Below are 17,500 nucleotides of genomic sequence, written 5' to 3' on the forward strand. Positions count from 1 at the left end.
GCAACTTTGTAGCAGGACACTTTGTTGCTTGCCTGGCCCTTGAAACTGGTGCAGCTCATGACACATTCCGATGGGTGCTTGAGCTAGTTCAATGGATTACACTGTTCAGAACTCAGATCAGCCAGCAGTGACCCGACAACTTGCCACTGGGCCTCAACTAAGGCTGAGATAATGGCACGGAGCTCACGGTGGTGACGGAAATTGCGAATTTAGTCCGCTAAATCTTGACAATGGCTGAAACAAAAACACATTCCATTCAAGGCACTTGCTTTTATTTCCTTAAAAGACTCCATGCTGGCACTATAACACATTACCACAACTTATTCCGTGACTTTCCTAATATTTTTTTGCGGGGTGAGCAGGAGGAGGTTCCCTCACCTCAGCCATGTATTTTATTAAACATTAACGTGCTCAAAGCACAAGCTTAGCCATGAGTAGTGATTCAGGTTTTGTTTGCGATTAACCTATGTAGCATAAAATTTTGGTTTAAAGCTTTCGTGACTGCAGGGATTCATATTATTGGTTCTTTCGGTAAAGTCAATTAGAAGGGAAATAATAAAATAATATAAATATAAAACAATAAAAATTCTCACGATGTTTCGACTGCAACACAAGCAATCATCAGGTGTGAAATCCACAGCTAGAAAATTTGAAAAAATAACTATGTAGCATAACTTATATTATTATCATTATTCTTGTTTAAACGGGAAAGCCTCAGCGAAGTCTCACGATTATTTTCAGAAGGGCCCTGCCAAGTTTTCTGAGTATGGGGGCGATTTTACTGCTGTGTAACTCCAAACGAGCAATTTGGAGGTCAAATATTCAGCATTGGGATATGTGGCCCATGCCAGTTGCGGCGTGTGTTTGGTTCATTTAGCTCTGGGGGGAAACGAGATAACCCGAAGTAAACTCATGCAGAACATTTTGAATTAAAGCTTTCGTGACTGCAGGGATTCATATTCTTGGTTCTTTCGGTAAAGTCACGTAGAAGGGAAATAATATAATAATAAAAATATAAAACAATACAAATTCTCACGTTTCGTGAAATCCACACCTGATGATGATTGCTTGTGTTGCAGTCGAAACGTGGTGAAAATTTTTATTGTTTTATATTTTTATTATTTTATTATTTCCCTTCTACGTGACTTTACCGAAAGAACCAATAATATCATGCAGAACAGCGGGAGAACATTGAAACTCCACGCATAAAGGCGCCCGAGTCTGGAATCCAACCCAGGAAACTTATTTCTGAGGCACACGTGTTATCACTTCGCCAATCTTCCACACTTATCATGACACTTGCGATCTTTTTGAAGTTGTGACGTGCAAAGACACATTATTTTGCCAAAATACGTGACTATCTGTTCCTAAAGGTAGCTTAAGTGCACACAAGGTTATGGAGACTAGTTTGTGGAACTCAATTTATATTGCCAATATTTTGCACATTTCATTTAATCTGTCACCAATAACCAATACTTTTGAATCAATTATTGCACCCTCTGTTAGTTAAGCGCATTTTGCATGAGCAGCATAATTTGCACAAAATGGCAATTGGTTTATTGCCACTGTCTTGCAAATATTTATTGATATTTGAACGATGCACATACACATTCAACTACATCAAATTGTTCACGAATGCCTCGTCATCTCTTCAGAGTTGCTTTTAAAATATAAGCAGAACTTGTTGATGCATAAGATTTACTGAGACACGAAAATAAATTATTCCCGTTAACAAACGTACAGTTCTGAGATATTGAGAGCAATAGTAATGATAATAAGCACAAATCAAAATAAAATGAAAAACCTATTTCGCCAGCTGTTTTGCTATAAAACATACAAAAAAAAACAAGGTTAGTTACTTAATTCTCATATTATCTCACTGTTCCAATGCCAAGTCAAAGACATTAAAATATTTACTCCTTTTTAATGACGGAACGAGATTATAATTTTAAAGAAAGTAATAAAGTCATTACAATTATTCCATAATGCCCAAGGCTACTTATAGGCTTACTTACACACTCACCACATGCTCAGCTTCATATATATATTTTGGAGTTGTAAATGTCTGTGGATTTAAATTAACTCATGTTGACGCATTTTCCTTTGTTAAACTCCGTTTTTTTTCAACCAACATTTACAGAAATAAATATTGTAAGCGAGCAACTTCCATGACCATTTTAATTACATCTCAGAAGTCCTCTGTCAGTGAAATTACTAAAACTGTCACCATCATCGCCAGCCAGCAGAACATTCTACAAAGTGTATTTTTAATGTAAAATGTGATTAAATGTCATTGAAAATACTTAAACGATTTTCCTTCTCTCGGTCCCAGTTGCGATGGGATGCTGCCATGATGTAATGGCTAGCACACCGTACTTGCAAGACAAAGGTCGCTGGTTCGATTCCATTTCCCTGAGTGGCAGTTTAAATAAAGGGCAAAATATTAAACCCCCACCTCCCCCACCACCTCTGTCCACCCAGCAATATAAACGGGCACACCACAGTCAATCAGCATGTCGGATGTGGTGGGGTAAAGTGTGGGTAATCACAACTTTTCAAAAACGTCTATGTGTCACTTGACAACCTCGAAAACAGTGGTTCTCTATCGTAAAACACGTGACATTAAATCCACATGTATAATGTTAATAAACTACATAGGTTTGATGAAACAAAGTATTCGTACTTAGGTGCCCATGCTTAATTTGTGTTTTCAATTAGTGACCTTCTAAAAAAAATCTGGCACCCCCAGAAAGGGCATCTCGCACTCCCAGGAGGTGCGTGTACCCCAGGTTAAGAGCCACTGCTCTCAATATTTTAAATGAGGTGTTCCATCTCAAGGGATTATCCTGGAAAAATCTTGACTTGAAGCTTTCGTGACTGCAGGAATACATATTCTATGGGTCTTTGGGTAAAGCCAACATAATAATAAAAATATCACGACGTTTCGATCGCAACACAAGCAATCGTCCTGGAAAATTATTTATAATAAACAATAAAAAAAGATACTGTCCAACGTGGAAGAGGAGGCATAATACCCTTTCCCAGCAGTCGCATGATAGTGCAGGGCTGCACCCATATCCAAATTGATAGAAATTAGTCTTTTACTAAGGTGCGATGAGAGTTTGTAGCTAAATGAGTACAGTAAGCTGCACACACACGAATGCTGCTGCATGTTTGAAGCCAATTGTAATAGGGTACGTCTCCTTTTAGATAACAGCCATGAAGCTAGGATTTAGCGTAATCAGATTTAAACGGAATGACATGCGTTTGGCAACTCAATGGCTCACATGCATATGGGCGAGCTGCCAAAAGGCCCCCGTGTTTCTTTATATAGTAACGTGTGGCATCTTTCATCTTTTTTTCAAATCCCCAAATCTACCGCACACACATCCCTGCTTATCATTTACATTATGTGTATTCAAATTAAGCCTCATGGTGGCCAGGGCGACAACGGCCGTGCATTGTCTGTGCAGATAACTGCTGCCTCAAAAAATATGAACAAAATTAAAAGCCCCCTTTTTTTCTAATCGGACGTCACGGTCCGCCGTGGGGGAATCAACAAGCAGTTAAACAATTAAACGTTTGCAATTTTCATGGGATGGGTCAAGGGCTTAGTTTGGATAGATAAACCTTTGTAACGGCGGCAATATAAATTTAAGCACACTCCTTCATTCACATTCACTCTGGCCAGTGCGATTGGTTGCACCACTCCACAGCAGATGTTACAAATCCACACACCTTGAAGGCTGATCAATACGCGATATCTGAAAATTCAGTGTGTTTGGGATGCCAGCAAACGGGGGGAGGGGGGGGCGGGAGAAAACGCTTCCATTGAGACAGGCAAATCAGTGTTTCCTATTCTCTTTATTAAAGCAGCGTTATCCACGTGTCAATGAAGAGGGATAGAAGTGTGAATATTTCCGCAGCAGTGAAAGTCACTCCGCGGTACACAGGGGGTCCACGGAGGCAATTTCGTTTGCAAAAATAACGATGCAAGGATGTTCCCGCATCGACGTTATCTGGAAAATGATACCGAGAAGGGAATAAAACATGCGTCGAGAGTGAGTTTACGCAGGTCTAACCACAATGTTCTCATTAGTCACATCACTTTAGTCACAGCACAATAATAAATAATTGCAATCAATTAAGAAAGAAACCTGTATCTTCAAGTTGCAAATTAAAAACTAGCTCGTGCACTTCTGCAAATATTATGGGTTGGAGTTTCTGCTTCAGAACAAATGCAGGCTAAGGGAAACCAGGTCTAAGATTCAATTAAAACCCACAATGTTTGCCCGCATGAACAGGACAAAAAAATGAGTCAGTCTGGATTTTTCCACTGAGATTATGTCAACTGTTTTGTACACTGGGGATTAAGTTTCTAGCGAGAGTTTTCTAGACAATACGTGTACACTTTGCTGGACAAACACAACATTGGCCCGTTGGAAAATCCAGCCCGATTAATTTTCCCATCACAACTGTGTGCTGCAGAGAGTGGGCATCGTTTCAACAACAAAAAATGTGCTTGTTATTTATAAATCTTTCACTCGGAGTGAGTCACAACTCCGCAGGGACACCGAGAGGAAACATGGCCCCACCTCAAGTAACGTAACAGTGCTCCGTGAAACACAGTATACAAGCTCATTATTCATCAAATAATTAACATCGGCAAACACAAACATCTATACACGGTGATTTGTATTTATTTAGTGAAAACGTCACGCGGCTGGTAGCGTATAAAGACTAGTACCAATGCACGTATAAAAGGTAAAAAGTGATTTTTACGAGGGAGGCAAATCGACTGCAGTCATTTCACGTCGATGGAGAGCTTACGTCTCCCTGCGAGCCAAAACAGCTAAACGGCTAACGGCTTCAAGGCGTAACATCCTCCCTAAATTTCCATTCCACAGCAAAAGTGGTGTGTACATCCAGAAGCACAACAGATAACAAATACAAAGGGCAGGCTTCCTGCTGCAGAAAAATAGTTGGACGAAAGCTGGCATTGAAGGAAGCGGCTGCCGGTAAGCCCGCAGACGCTGCCTGCTGACAGTTTATTCCATGCTTCTGAACCCGAGTAAAATTTTCACTTTTTACAAATTTGGCTTGAGAGGAGAACATCTTTGCAAGTTGTGCTTTGCATTTGGTTGCTTCGGGGCGCCTACGGAGTCTGCGCTGTCCACACGCCTATGTTTCTTATGATGACCCAATCCGACTGCTCGCTAAGCACATTGATGCGCAGGCATGTGATTTCGAAAGGGGCCATTTTCAACACGTCTATGGAGTCGAACTGCCCGTCGGCGAACTCCCCGAGTGGCACGTAGTTGCTGCAGTCTCTCCCCGTGGACGTGGGCTTCAGGCCGTCCCCAACGGCCAGCGCGGCGTGACGCAGCACGTCCCCTTTCCTGTCCTCCGTTCCCGTGCGCACCTTGATCCTCTCGATCTTCGCCGCCTTCTTGAAGACGAGCAGGAAGAACTTGCCGGCGCTCGGCGCCTTCCCCCAGAAGTACTCGCCGCCCAGGCCGTAGGCCTTGTACGGGTGGTAGGCCTCGAACACCTCGATGTTGGTCCTGAGGAGGGCGGGCGGGTTGTCGGGCACGTCGGACGGCTCGTCCTCGAAGTCGTCGTCCTTGAGCTTGTTGGCCGTGCCCCGGAAGGACGAGTAGTACCCCATGTGCTGGAACAGCGACGGCTTGAAGCGGATGGCGTCGCCCTGCGCCAGCAGCGTGCGGAAGTGGTTGAGGAGCCAGTCGCACGGCATCTCCTGGTAGAACATGAGCAGGAAGCGGGCGAGGCGGGGCAGGTCGCACGAGCGGTACAGCTTGCCGATGTAGCCCAGCTTGGAGAACTCGAGCGTGGCCCAGGGCTGGCCCTCGAGCGAGGACACGAACTTGCGCACGTAGGTGAGGAAGTTGCGCGAGCACGCCACGTCGTCCTCCAGCATCAGGTAGTTCTCTGACAGGTTGGCGCAGAAGTTGGTGAGGAAGGCGTAGTCGACGTTCTGCTTGGAGCGGAAGGTCACCCTGTCGTCGGGGTCGTCGAAGTTCCTCTTGAGGCCCTGCAGCGGCGGGTAGGTGTGCCGCGGGGCGTGGATGACCACCAGGCGGCCGCGCATGACGTGCTGCGAGAACTTGCGGGCGACGGCGCGCGCCGTGCCCTCGCACCACTCCGCGTCGAAGTCGGCGAGGTGCACGACGATCACCATGTCCGCGAGCTCGTCGTCGCTCGACTGCTCGAAGATCGACTTGAGCGTCTGTAGCAGGTAGTTGCCCCTCGCCCTCTTCACCGACGAGATGCCGATCGTCAGGTACTCTGCGACATCGAATCGAACGAAAAAAGAATTGTCATACTTCCTCGGCAGTGGCACAAAAGCGTAAATAAATCTCGACATATTCGTCAATGACACTGCTCGAGAGAGGAACATTTATATCAATATATGACTTTGCGGGGCATTGGTCTTTCTTCAGGCAATGGCCTTCTTTACTGCAATGAAAAACGGCCATCGCGCAAAAAAGTCACACATATATTTTGAGAATCAATCAATGATTGTTCGCATCGTTTGAGCTGAGTAATACATTGAGGTGCCTTGGTGCAGGAGAATTTACCACCGGCCCGCTCGCAAAGTCCAGCACGAGGACAAAATCAAACGTGAGCAGCAAAGTAGACATTCGACGCATGGTAATTCATATTACCACACTCGGGTTTTAAACTGTCAAACTGCCTCATTCATTTCTTAGTGTGCGGTGATCCTAAAATTCACTCAAGGTAAACAAATACAACATGTTTATATACAATATAAAAAATACATACGGTGTGTTTACGTGGGCCCAGTAAGAACCGCTGACATTGTTTTTAAACTCAGATAAATCTCAAGCGGCGTCAACCACGCTGTAACATTAACCGTCTTACTTTTCTTATTTGAAGGATAACCAGCGAGGTGGTAGTACGTTATGTTCAGAAGGGAGCCGATGTCTGAAAGATTTCTGAAGGACAGTTCATTCTTCTCGGAGTAGAGCTGTTTCAGGAGAACCTCTTTTGCGATTCTTTGCTCTTCATTCTAGAGGGACATGAATAAAAATACACACATTTGTCACCATCATCATTTTATTCTTAAAACTATGAAACTAAACAATTTTCTAAACTATGTTTATGTTTCACCAGGTAAGGGCCACTGAGTTGTATAGCTCTTTTTTTTAAAAGCGACCTGGCCACAAATGATAGCTCAATGAAGTGGCTTATCACGTGGGAATTTAAAGCATCCAAATACTCTAAACGCGTGAAGTTGTTTTTAAATGTGGAGGGGAGAAACCGGAGGACCTGGAGAAAAATCCACGCAGCCACGATATAATATATATTTATATATATATAAAATGTCAGTGTTATATGATTGGGGTGAAAAGCAGCAGGGAGCAAAGAATGGTCAATTGACTTTGCAACAACCCCAATATCTTAAGGTCTAAACTCGGGTCAGGACGAGTCTGAGGGCTATTCTTAAGGTTAATGAAAGAGAAGCCCGGGTTATCGCTGTAATCGGAAGTTTATTTCCTGCTTGAAGGATAGAAGAAAAATCTCATAGCTTTTAAAGCCATTCATGTTGGTTTCACCCAAATCAACAAACCATTGCACGGCACAGTTAGAGGGAATTTAAGGCAGTTAATGGTGTTATTGTTTGGCATGGGCAATCTTTTTATAAAACAATTACATATACTGTATACCCTCTAGTACAAATCATGTGCTATTCATTTGGGCATTCATCATCATCATCAGCTATGATCAATCCACTGCTGGATGAAGAACCCCCGAGTTGATGCTATTTCTTATGATCCTGCAATGTAATAACCCACGTAAAATGACTACTACTACTAATAAAGTAATTTACAGCTCATTGTTAATCCCCAACTAGATGAAGGCCTCGCCATGCTGCGTCAGTAATATAGGGTTGTGAGACCATACTTCACCATGCTGGTCTGTGTGGGTTTAAGGGGGAGTGGCCCACCACTGGTTTGCCGCTGGTGTCAGCTGGGGCTAGGAATCAAACTCAGGTAGAGCCGGTTCGTGGTAAAGTTGCACTAACGACTCTGCTGCCACATTGGCAAGTTAACCTAAGTGCATGACTTCAACAGCCCAGACAGAAGATATTGTTGTGGACAGAGAGTTTTTGAAATTGAGATCCTTAAATAAAAACGAGATATCAGCAACACAAGTTCAAGTTATTTCAAAGGCCAGCATTGTATTGTGAATCAATACATGCAGTCCCCGGGTTACGGAAGGGTTAGGTTCCCCAGAACGATCTGTAACCCGAATTTTCCGTATGTCAGAAACTGAACAAATCCCCCCCCCCCCAAATTGAGATCAAATCCCATAGCCAGATAGAGTTGTGCCTCCCCTACCCGATTACGAGTTCGTTTTCTCTCAGTACTGTATCATGCAAAAGGAAAAGAATTACGTAACGCTACAACAAAACCCCATTTACCTTAATCCTGGTGAAGCGCGGGCTCGGTGAAGGCGGCGTTTTGGTGGAGCGAGGCGTAGGGCTCTGGGTGGTATTCGCCCACAACCTCAGCGCGTTGCACCATTTGATCTTACGTCGATTAACGCAAACAATTTCCGCATATCGAATTTTTTTACATGCTTTATGGGAGAATTTCCGTTAAGTTGGATTTCCCTAAGCACTTTCGCTGTATAATAATAATTAAGGATTCCTATAAAGAATTGAGGATTGCAATATTTGGCGTGTAGAATGTTGAACACTGAGTTCAGAGTAAACAGTTAATTTATCGTCTGCAATATCCAGTCACGGGGTGGAGCAGTGGCACATTAGTTAGCACCAGAGGTGTGGACTCGAGTCATGTGACTTGGACTCGAGTCAGACTCGAGTCATGAATTTGATGACTTGCGACTCGACTTGGACTTGCATAACAATGACTTTGTCCCACCTATGAGATGTGGACTCGAGTCATGTGACTTGGACTCGAGTCAGACTCGAGTCATGAATTTGATGACTTGCGACTCGACTTGGACTTGCATAACAATGACTTTGTCCCACCTCTGGTTAGCACACTGTACTATGAACCTGACCACCTGAGTTTGATTCCTGGCCCCGGCTAACATCAATGGCGAGTGATACCTGAACCAGTCCTGCGATCACTTGCTGTCATGTGCAAACATCAGCACTAGGAAGACAAAGGTGGCTAGGCATTGTTTCTGGGCACACCGCCGTCTCGTTCGGAGAGCCGACCTTAATAGGTGCTCGCGAACAGCACTTGCCTAGAACAGTCTGGTAAGGCTATATGGGCATCTTTGTCTTTGTGGGGGTAGCGTGCTACATTGTATTTGACTATAAATACACGCTGACTATCTATTGCTCAAAGGCTCAAAGCACATGTTAACACACCCGTGGCATGTGCCTTAATATATTTCATTATATAATTAGTTTTTACAATCCCGTAAATCATAATCGGGTTACAATGACCTTGCACGATATTCATTACAAACAATTTCTATTCCATTTCAATGAAGCCAATCATGCAAATTAGATATCTTTTTTTTTCTTTTGAATTCCAAATAGGTCATGAAAACTGTCAAAGTCTTCCTGATGACATGTTCATTAGGGTTTAAGACACATTAAACGGATTACTTTGCCCGCCTTTATCAGCCACCGGTTTTCTTGAATGATTTTACAAAATCCCATTATACCCATGCTGCCGTGGTGTGCAACGGATCACATGCTGGACTTGCCAGCCCAGCGGTCGCCTGTCCACCGAGGGCTACTAAAAGTGGCTTCCACCACAGCAAAGTCGATTAGCAGCAAGTTGTTTGGTGGTGGGGTAAAGTGTGGGTACTCCTACCTCTTCGAAGATGTCTGACCAGTGTGAAAAAGTAGGCCAAATGCTCTCTAGTGGAGGGTGGGGTTGTGGTGGTGCCCTTCGGCCAGCAGTGGCATGACCAAGCAATTGCAGGGGCTGTACCTTTACCTCGTAACATGATGGTATTACAGTGTCTAGAGCAGGCGACTTGCAATTGGTCAGTAACTCAGCCCTTCAGGGTCAATAAAATGAGTACCTACTTTGTGGAAAGTCTGCAGTGATTGTCCTGTGGATTTATTCATTCTCACAAAAGAAATTTGGATTCTTTTTTTTATCACTCGCTCAGGGCTGTAAACTGTAGATGACTTTCTACCTATTTGACATTAAACTTTGAACAGAAACTACTTTGATTTTTTTACTTGACACGGCCTGAGGTAGGTGCTCACATAAATTGTCCACCGATGGGATAGACTGACAAGCCGTAATGAGTCATACTTATAATCGCTACAGTAAGTCACCGACAATTCGTTCCAAATGGGAGTTTCACATAGCCAATAATCAGCCCAGATGCCACCGTGGTGTAACGGTTAGCACAATGGACAAACCACAGGTCTCCGGTTCAATCGCCCAGTGTGGCAGTTCAAAAATGATGGGCTCTGATTCTTAAATCTCCCTGGTCTCTGTTTACCCGGCAGTATAAATCTGTACACCAGCAGTTAGTTGACCGGCAGGTCGCGTGCAGTGGGGTAGAGTGTGGGTATTTCAACCTCGACCAAAATGTCTGGCCAATTTTCGATTTAAAGCTTTCGTGACTGCAGGGATTCATCTTCTTGGTTCTTTCGGTAAAGTCACGTAGAATGAAAATAATAAAATAATAAAAATAAAACATAATAAAATAATTCTCACGACGTTTCAGCCACAATGCAAGCAGCCGTCCTCAGGTGAAGAACAGGTCTTATGGTCGCGGCATCTCTTCAGAAAGGTGAGAGACTCGATTAGCTGAGCCTTCTTATCCCGGAGTTTGTTGAAAGATCTTAAAGTTTTGTGGAATCCCACCCCGTAGTGGCGGTTAAATTTTGATTTAAAGCTTTCGTGACTGCAGGGATTCATCTTCTTGGTTCTTTCGGTGCCGCGACTCTAAGACATGTTCTTCACCTGAGGACGGCTGCTTGCATTGTGGCCGAAACGTCGTGAAAATTATTTTATTATGTTTTTTTTTTATTGTATTATTTCCATTCTACGTGACTTTACCGAAAGAACCAAGAAGATGTCTGGCCAATGTTGACGAGTGGGCTAAATGTCCTCTACAAGGTGCCCTCCAGAGATATCCACGAGTGGAGGCCCTTCTTCAGCAGTGGCAGGAACAAACAATTGCAGGGTTGCACCTTTACAATCCTGCCCACAAGTTTAAACAGATCTCATACGTTCTAGATTTGAAGTTTTCGTGACTGCAATGATTCATACTCTTTGGTTCTTTCGGTAAAGTCACGTAGGTGAAAATAAAAATAAAATAAAATAAAAAAGATCTCATACGGTCATCACAGATTGAACCTATGTCCTTCCTGCGAGCGTGCGCCAGCGAATTGTCCTGACACTAGTTCTCGACAGCCGGTGTTTGAGTATTATTATCATGATCATTAATAGAAATATAATAGCTTTTATTATTTCTTGGTGGCAGTGGCGGCGTACGTGCCGCTCGTTTACAATGAGGCTTCTCATTGCGCCAGTGATGTCGCCTAGTTATTGACGGCGGTTAATTTTGGCCGTGACACCGGGCGCAAGAAGGCTGCTCTCGCGCAGAGAGTTGTGGGAGCTTCAATGTCCACAAGTAATTATGGTGCCGCACAGTTTGATCTCGCGCTCGTAATGCAACATCGGGGGAGCGTCCGTTAGGAGCTTGTGCCTCTGAACTTCGTCTGTGGAGGTGAAACACACAAGTGCTTCCAGATCAGAGCAGGGCCATTAACTGCAAATTATACGTTGATGAAGCCACCGGTGCTCTGTTGCCACCTCGACTCACTTTGTTAAACAATTTGGGAGCATCAGAACGTGCGGCGTTGCCCCGTTAATAAACGCGACTGCAATGAACTTTGACTTGAAGCTTTCGTGACTGCAGGAATTCATGCTCTTTGGGTCTTTCGGTAAAGTCACGTAGATGGAAACAAAATACAAAAAATCACGACGTTTCGATCGCAACGCGAGCAATCGTCCTCAGGTGAAAAAAGACAGCAGGCGAACTGCTGAGGCAGGATAATTTTTTCCAGCTGAAGACGATTGCTTGTGTCGCGATCTAAACGTCGTGATTTTTATACTCTTTGGTTTTGTCGGTAAAGTCACGTAAGTAAAAAATTAAATAAATTAAATGAAAACAACTAAATAAAATCACGACGTTTCGGGCGCAACACAAGCGTCCGTCATCAGGTGGGAAAGCGTGGCATGCTGCTGATCTACGCGACTTTACCGAGCGACCCAAAGAGTATATCGCAATTCATCCTTACACGTGTTTTTCTGCGTCGAGCCACTCGCACGTAATTCATGGCGAGCAGACCGCATCCGAAATGTCTGCCGCTTTATCACAGGCGTGCACAGCACCAACAGCTGCTGGCCTGAGTGACGCTTACATGTTACGATAGGTGAGCACGACATGCGTTCGCAGGATGGTGAACAGACTGATTACGTGACAGTGGCGGGGGGGCTGGAGTCATTCCAAATCAATCGCAATGTGAGAAATGCACTACTTACTCACCTATTGCCTCAATTAAGTGTCAATCAGGGTGGCCGGGCTGTTGTTTTATTCTCCAGCACTACCCTATCAGCGTTGGCAAGTGATCTTCTTTTAAAAGCGGGCACTTATAAATGGGAAGCTGCCGTGGTGTAATGGTTAGCGCACTTGGGCTTGCAATCCAGAGGTCGCCGGCTCGATTTTCCGCCGTGGTTAGTTTAAAGTAATGTGCAAGTTTCTTGAATTTCTGTACACCCGATGCATACACAGCAGTTCGTCGAATTGGTGGGGTAAAGTGTGGGTACTCGCATTTCTTCTAAGACGGTTTGACCAGAGTGGAAGAGTAAGGCCAATTACACTCTCGGGGGATCTATAGAGGAGGCCCTTCCACCAGCAGTGGCATGATCACGACATTTCAGGGCTGCACCTTTAACTAAAAAAAAGTATATATACATGTCAAGACATAGATTAGTGATATAGAAAAAGTTAAATAAAATGAGCTTTCGTGACTGCAGGAATTCATCTTCTTGGTTCTTTCGGTAAAGTCACGTAGAAGGGAAATAATACAATAATAAAAATAAAACATAATAAAATACAATTCTCACGACGTTTTGGCCACAACGCAAGCAGCCGTCCTCAGGTGAAGAACAGGTCTGTCGGAAAGACAGCATCTGAAGCTTGGTGGTGTTCATTCAGACGCTGTCTTTCCGACAGACCTGTTCTTCACCTGAGGACGGCTGCTTGCGTTGTGGCCGAAACGTCATGAGAATTGTATTTTATTATGTTTTATTATTATTGTATTATTTCCCTTCTACGTGACTTTACCGAAAGAACCAAGAAGATATTTGTATTGCTGAATGCAATTCAGATGACTACGCCAATTACTGATAACGCTTATAAATAATAAACCGGTGACATTGATGTGTTTTTAATCAGTTGGTACTTAACCGCAATAACATGGTTTAAAGGCACGGTCAGTAGCGAACAATTTGGATAATTTTTTTAATAGTGCAAAGAAGCGTGGAAATAAAAATTCTTGGAATTGCATTGAGAGAGAAAAAGTAGGCACACATGGATCAAGGAACAAATACAAACCAGAAACATACCATTGACGGTTAAAATAAAAACTAAGCAGGCTTGGGGCAGACTACTGCCGATGGTAAAGAGCAGTGACAGAATGACAGCGAAGGAATGAAATACTTCTGAGTGGACATCCACCAAAACATTACGTCGGCTCGCGTAACGGTGCTCGGCCGATTGATATACCGTAGAGCCGCAGAGAAGTGTCGACGGCTTGGGGAGGAGGCCTTAATCCAGCAGCGGACCGAGATCATGGCTGATGATGACAATGGGAACGATGACATTCAAACGGAAGAGAGAGAGAGAGCAAACCCCCCCCACCCACCAGGAATGTCACACTCACCTCGCCAAACCCCGAGAGCTCCTCGTCGATCAGGAAGAGGAGCAGCAGCGTGGACAGCACACAGGTGACGAGGCCCACTCCGAACTGCGTGCGCACCCGCTTCCGCGAGCAGCGCATGGCCTCCATCTGTCGGGCGCGATCGCCTCCTCCCCGCTCTCCCAAGAGCGGCGCTCACCGCGGGGCGAGCCGTGCTGTCGCAGCGCCGCACATCCTGCCCAACGGAGGTGTCTATGAGCGAGCGGCCGTGTGGAGCGTGGGGTACGCGGAAGAAACATCGGCGCGGCGCGCAGAAAAACAAACCGCCGCCAACAATCGACTGGCTCCGTATTCCTGCCAATGTGGATGGGGAGGCCAAGTGGGTGGTGCAGAAAGAGGAACGTTGTTTTTTTTCAAATGCCAAAAAGCAATGGGGAGGTGCGTAATGTGGTCATTCATCACCAGCTGTTACTCCACCTGTCTGTCAAATGAGCTCTTTTGAGCATAATATCAATTTCGGGGTGAATTACTGGCATTGGTTCGTATATAAAAAAAAATATATATGTGGGGCTGCAAAAACCTCACGGTGAAACTGGTATTGATTGATTTACGTAACAATGATAATTATGATAATAGCGCCAAACCTATGAAGTCATTATGTCGAATGAGATTATCGATTCTGCGTCCTATATTTAAACCGGGTATGAGACCATTTGAGGGTAATGCTCTCATTTGTTAAGAAATAACTTGGACTCAAATCAAGTCGGGAATCTTAACATTATTATTATAGTATTGTTTAAAAATGTTTAGGCTTTTAAACAAATCAATTTATTTCAATTTTGCCTAAAAACTAACCCGGTGCGGTACGTATGTGTGTATGTATGTTGAACTTCTTTCGCACCGTACGTAGCCAACAGTGCTCTTCGGAGGTGCGGAGTGTGTGAACATCAACACTGGGGAGACAAAGGCAGCCGGGAATGATCTCCACACCACTTCCTTGTGTACATTTCCGGCATTTGTGAGTGGCTCACTATAACAGCACTTGCCCCAACAGCCTGTGTAAGCCACACGGGGGGGGGGGAATCTTTGTCTTTGTTTTTGGTAAAATGTAGTGCACGTTTGCACGTGTTACCGTTTGGCACTTGTTTCTTATGAATAAAGCACACTATTTACAATCGTTATTATTTGACAGGATTAAACTGTAATCTGTAATGGCACAAGCATGTTGGGGGCTAAAAAAGCATAAACCCTTGCTTGGTCCACATTTTATATTTACAATTTGTTAAGCCAATGCAGAGTCAACGGCCTATGATTTACTACTAACGAGTGGCCAAAATATTCCCATTTTTCGCATTAATTGGCTCTCTAGGGCCACCTGTGACAAGCCAGAATACCTGAAATCCATCTAATACAGGGAAATCACACTCTGGAGGCTTGCAGCTTACCAATAATAATGGCAGTTTGTCTTATGCCGTGGTGCACACCATACTTATGGGACAGAGTCTGTTATTTGTGAGGGCTATTAGACCAACACAGAAAATTCCTCCCAACGCTGGCAACCGTGTGTGTGCGCGCACGTACGTGCGTGCGTGCTCGCAATAACTATTTGGATTAATACTAAATGCACTTTTGAAATGGGAGGAATAATTCAGCCTCGGCCGTGATTGTTTTAAGAAATGACACCATTACTGTCTTCCGGCAAATTACTTGGGCAAAAAAAAATGTTAATTACATCGAGTGTTTCTGCGTTACAGGTGCGACTGAACGAAACGGCATAGATGCACGCAGGAACGGTTTACAGAGATTTGCTTACACGTACAGCGATTGCATCAACACACGCGTCATGCGTACACATGAAAACAATTTGAAATGCAACAATTTTAAATACTAAACACCCTTGAGAAGCCAAACATTTGTCAGTTTTCGAGGCCTACTATGCCTGCGTGTCCGAAACTAAATATTCTTGGCTGGAGTAAATTCTAAATGTCTTCTAAATTGCACAATTAAAGTGAAGTTTACTATTTGTGCCACAAATCTAGGTCCTCTTGTGCCGCCGGGCAAAACATTTCCCATTAATCGCCTCTCCCCCGAGCTCCTTCCTCTCACAGCTCATCGCAGCCAAAAATAAATCAAGCACGAGGCTCCGAAAGGCGTTGCGTCATAACCGCCACCCCCCCCCCCCTTGAACCAAATTCTTGCTTCTATTCACGGAGTCAAGATGTGCACACTAGGAGGCGGCTCCTCGGGAGCCAGAGCGTTGAGCCGGCAACTGCTGAGGTTCTTGGGTTTGAATCCGGCGTTCTGGATATGGACAAGGCACAAACGACCGTGCGGTCGGGATCGGGGAGGGCCAATTCCTGGGACAGGCATCGCCACGAGTACAGCGACCGAGCAAAAGACCAAAAGACCAGATGGTGGAATTACTGCAAGGGCATGTTTTGGATGTTGTGTTTGTATTGTGCAACAGATGCAGGATCTGGTGGAGCGTCGAGAGCACTGGCAAGGGATGGTTATATCAATGGCTTTCGTCATTGATGATATGTTCATCTTGATTTTGAATGTGGGCTTTGGCCACCTATGAATAAACCGGGTACTCAAGGGGTAGTTAGTCAATGGTCACCCGTGACTGGACAACAACAACCACATCTCATTTTTATATTTAACTTAATATGGTACATTTTCAGCTGTAAGAATAATAATATATACTTGACTTTCTTACGACGATTTTTGTCGCAGGACGTATGGGAAAGCGTGCCCTCTCGTGTATAAAAGGTCACTTGAAAAAGGATTTAGGAATTTTCTATTTGATAAAGTTTTCTCTAACCGCTCTGCAAGAGTTTGAAATGAATAATTATTTTGTATCATCAAGCCGACAGCATAATCGTCATAAAATTAGATTTTCTTTGACACACAGACACACACGATACACCCACACTACTGCGAACACTTCAAAAAAATATATAACCACACTTACATTTAAAAATAACACAACGTCTGTTGTATGTGCATGTGCATTGGTTTGAACTCTTATTCGCGGCTAGCCTGCATATAAAGTGGATCTTTTTCCTTAAATGCTTGCCAGGCAAGGAAGTTCCATTGCAGTGCGGCGCCAATGAGGTTTGCCCCCCCCCCCCCGCCCTTGAATGAAACTGCCGCAAGCCAATGTGTATGCACTGACATGTGTAACGTGCAGTGGGCGATGCAAGATTCTGTAACGAGACGTGGGCTGTGTGAGCACCCAGAGGCTGCTTCTGCACGCGCGATTCTCGCCAATTATTCCAGAGCCGCATCTATGCATGACGTCTCTCAGGGGTTTCAACATTGTCATGCAAAATAATTTTAGAGCCTCCAAGCCTGTCAAGTCGCATAAATTGCAAGCACAGTAAGCATACATCAGTCAGTGTTCATTTGTTTGAATAATACGATTCTCCCACCTGGCTGACACTCCTTCCCCATCAGAAAAGCGAGGACATAGCAAGAATTTTTTTCTCTCCCCCAGAACCCATTTTCACTTCTAGATTTGAAGCTTTCGTGACTGCAAGGATGCATACTCTTAGTTCTTTCGGTAAAGTCACGTAG

General features: G+C 44.3%; 1 protein-coding gene across 2 annotated transcripts in view; it reads right to left on the reverse strand.

The window, feature by feature from the left end:
- Positions 1-3,845: 3,845 nt before the first annotated feature.
- The window catches only part of LOC144723005 (alpha-1,3-mannosyl-glycoprotein 4-beta-N-acetylglucosaminyltransferase C-like), a 58,472-nt gene continuing 44,817 nt past the window's right edge, over positions 3,846-17,500 (reverse strand). For both annotated transcript variants that reach the window (XM_078601502.1, XM_078601501.1), the window contains 3 exons: positions 13,946-14,156; positions 6,904-7,051; positions 3,846-6,306 (listed from right to left, as the gene is read on the reverse strand). In XM_078601502.1, coding sequence (XP_078457628.1) covers positions 5,156-6,306; positions 6,904-7,051; positions 13,946-14,071 — 1,425 coding nt within the window. In that variant the 5' untranslated portion in view covers positions 14,072-14,156 and the 3' untranslated portion in view covers positions 3,846-5,155. The remainder of the gene's footprint in view (positions 6,307-6,903; positions 7,052-13,945; positions 14,157-17,500) is intronic.

This window comes from Lampetra planeri, chromosome 16 (assembly GCF_965212315.1).
Source record: "Lampetra planeri chromosome 16, kcLamPlan1.2.h2, whole genome shotgun sequence".
Taxonomy (NCBI): domain Eukaryota; kingdom Metazoa; phylum Chordata; class Hyperoartia; order Petromyzontiformes; family Petromyzontidae; genus Lampetra; species Lampetra planeri.